General features: G+C 58.6%; 1 protein-coding gene across 1 annotated transcript in view; it reads left to right on the top strand.

The window, feature by feature from the left end:
• Positions 1-884: 884 nt before the first annotated feature.
• The window catches only part of GUITHDRAFT_121670 (hypothetical protein), a gene marked incomplete at both ends in the record, with an annotated part of 3,687 nt that continues 3,104 nt past the window's right edge, over positions 885-1,467 (top strand). The window contains 2 exons of the mRNA XM_005819099.1: positions 885-1,275; positions 1,312-1,418. Of these exons, the coding sequence (XP_005819156.1) occupies positions 885-1,275; positions 1,312-1,418 (498 nt within the window). The remainder of the gene's footprint in view (positions 1,276-1,311; positions 1,419-1,467) is intronic.

Raw genomic sequence — 1,467 nt, 5'->3', positions numbered from 1 at the left:
TACTGGCAGATCGGCATGCCATGGAGATAGCAGTCGAGCATCTGAGCATAGGGGTGCGGGAAGGCCTTGAGGGGGTAGTAGCTCGAGACTCGCATCGGAGAGTGGCTCAGGTCTCGCTCAGGAAAATGAGCGAAGATGGTAGACTGCAAGACCCTATCCTGCGACTTGAGCGAGTGTGTCCTGCGGCTGTGCAAGGTGAGGTTATCACGCTGCTGATCGGTCAGCGCAGCGCGAGCATGCACATGGCGAGGGAAGACGCGCATGACAAGAGGGGTCACATTTCGCTGCGCAGGCGGAGGAATGAAGCTTGAAGTGCTCATGAGACGAGTCGACGAGAGCGCGCAAACCAGGGATGTGTACCACAGATGCCGGGGGGCGTCCTGCGTCATCAGGCACAGCAGCCGGGGCAGGTGGGATCGCCGCGCCATCTGCAGCCGGTGCAGGAGCCTTCACACGACGGTAGAGGATCGCTCCAGCATTATGAACGAAGTCGTGCGCCTCAACGAAGAAGGTCGCCAGAGGATGCTTCTGGGCACGGAGAGATCTCGAGCAGTGAACGTCCAGGCTATGAGGAGAGGGCAACATCCGGGACATGGGCTGGTCAGAGTACCAAGCGAGGAAGCGAGCGATAGCCGTATAGTAAACAGCGGGGTGTAGACCCTCAGAGGGCGTGAACTCGTCCCCTCCCCGACTATGCGGAAGCTCCCGCTTGAACCTGCGGCAAACTCTAGCAGGTCGGGATGCGCGGCGAGGTACTGCGAGGAAGGCCAGCGGTGGTATTTCTCAAGCGCCAGGTGGACAGAGAGGTCAAAGCGACGAATCTGTGACTGGACCCGCGGGAGAAACGGAGATGACCCCTGGAGGAAGAAGCGGAGCTTCTGGAGATGGCTCGCCCTCACCAGCGTCTTGAACATGAAGCCATGCTGGACGAGCCCGAGCTTCGAGAGCTCGTCGTTGAGGGTAGAGACCTTCGCTCGGAGCTGACTAGCATGAAATCCATCCGTGCCGATAGGCAGGCCGCCAAGTGTAATCCCGCCAGTGACGACCTCGAAGTGAAGGAGTTGAGTCTTGAGACGGCGCTTAAGGCTCTTCTTCAGCTGCGAGAGATCAGGGTGTTGATGCCAGGAGGGGATGTAAACTTTCGACTCGCGAGCGTTGTCAGCATAGGCCAAGACTCGAACAGAGGGAAAAAGCTCTGCGATATGGAGGAGCAGGGGGTGGATACTGTGGCAGAAAAACACGCTGGAGGGGACATCGCCCTGACAGACGCCCGAGGTACACTGAACGGAGGCTGACTGACTTTTGTGAAAGAGTCGAAGGTCAGCAGAGTCTCCATAGTAGCTGGAGAGGTAGGAGGCGAACAAACGGAGATGCTCGCAAGAGGGCAAGCTTGCGCCTTCAGTGATGCTCCCATCAAAGTAGTCGCGACTCGCACGTCCCTCGATTGCATCGAAGAGAGCCTGGCGG

This window comes from Guillardia theta (genome assembly GCF_000315625.1).
Source record: "Guillardia theta CCMP2712 unplaced genomic scaffold GUITHscaffold_245, whole genome shotgun sequence".
NCBI lineage: Eukaryota > Cryptophyceae > Pyrenomonadales > Geminigeraceae > Guillardia > Guillardia theta.
Note: the sequence above shows the minus strand (reverse complement) of the source record. Positions and strands in the feature narration are given on the sequence as shown.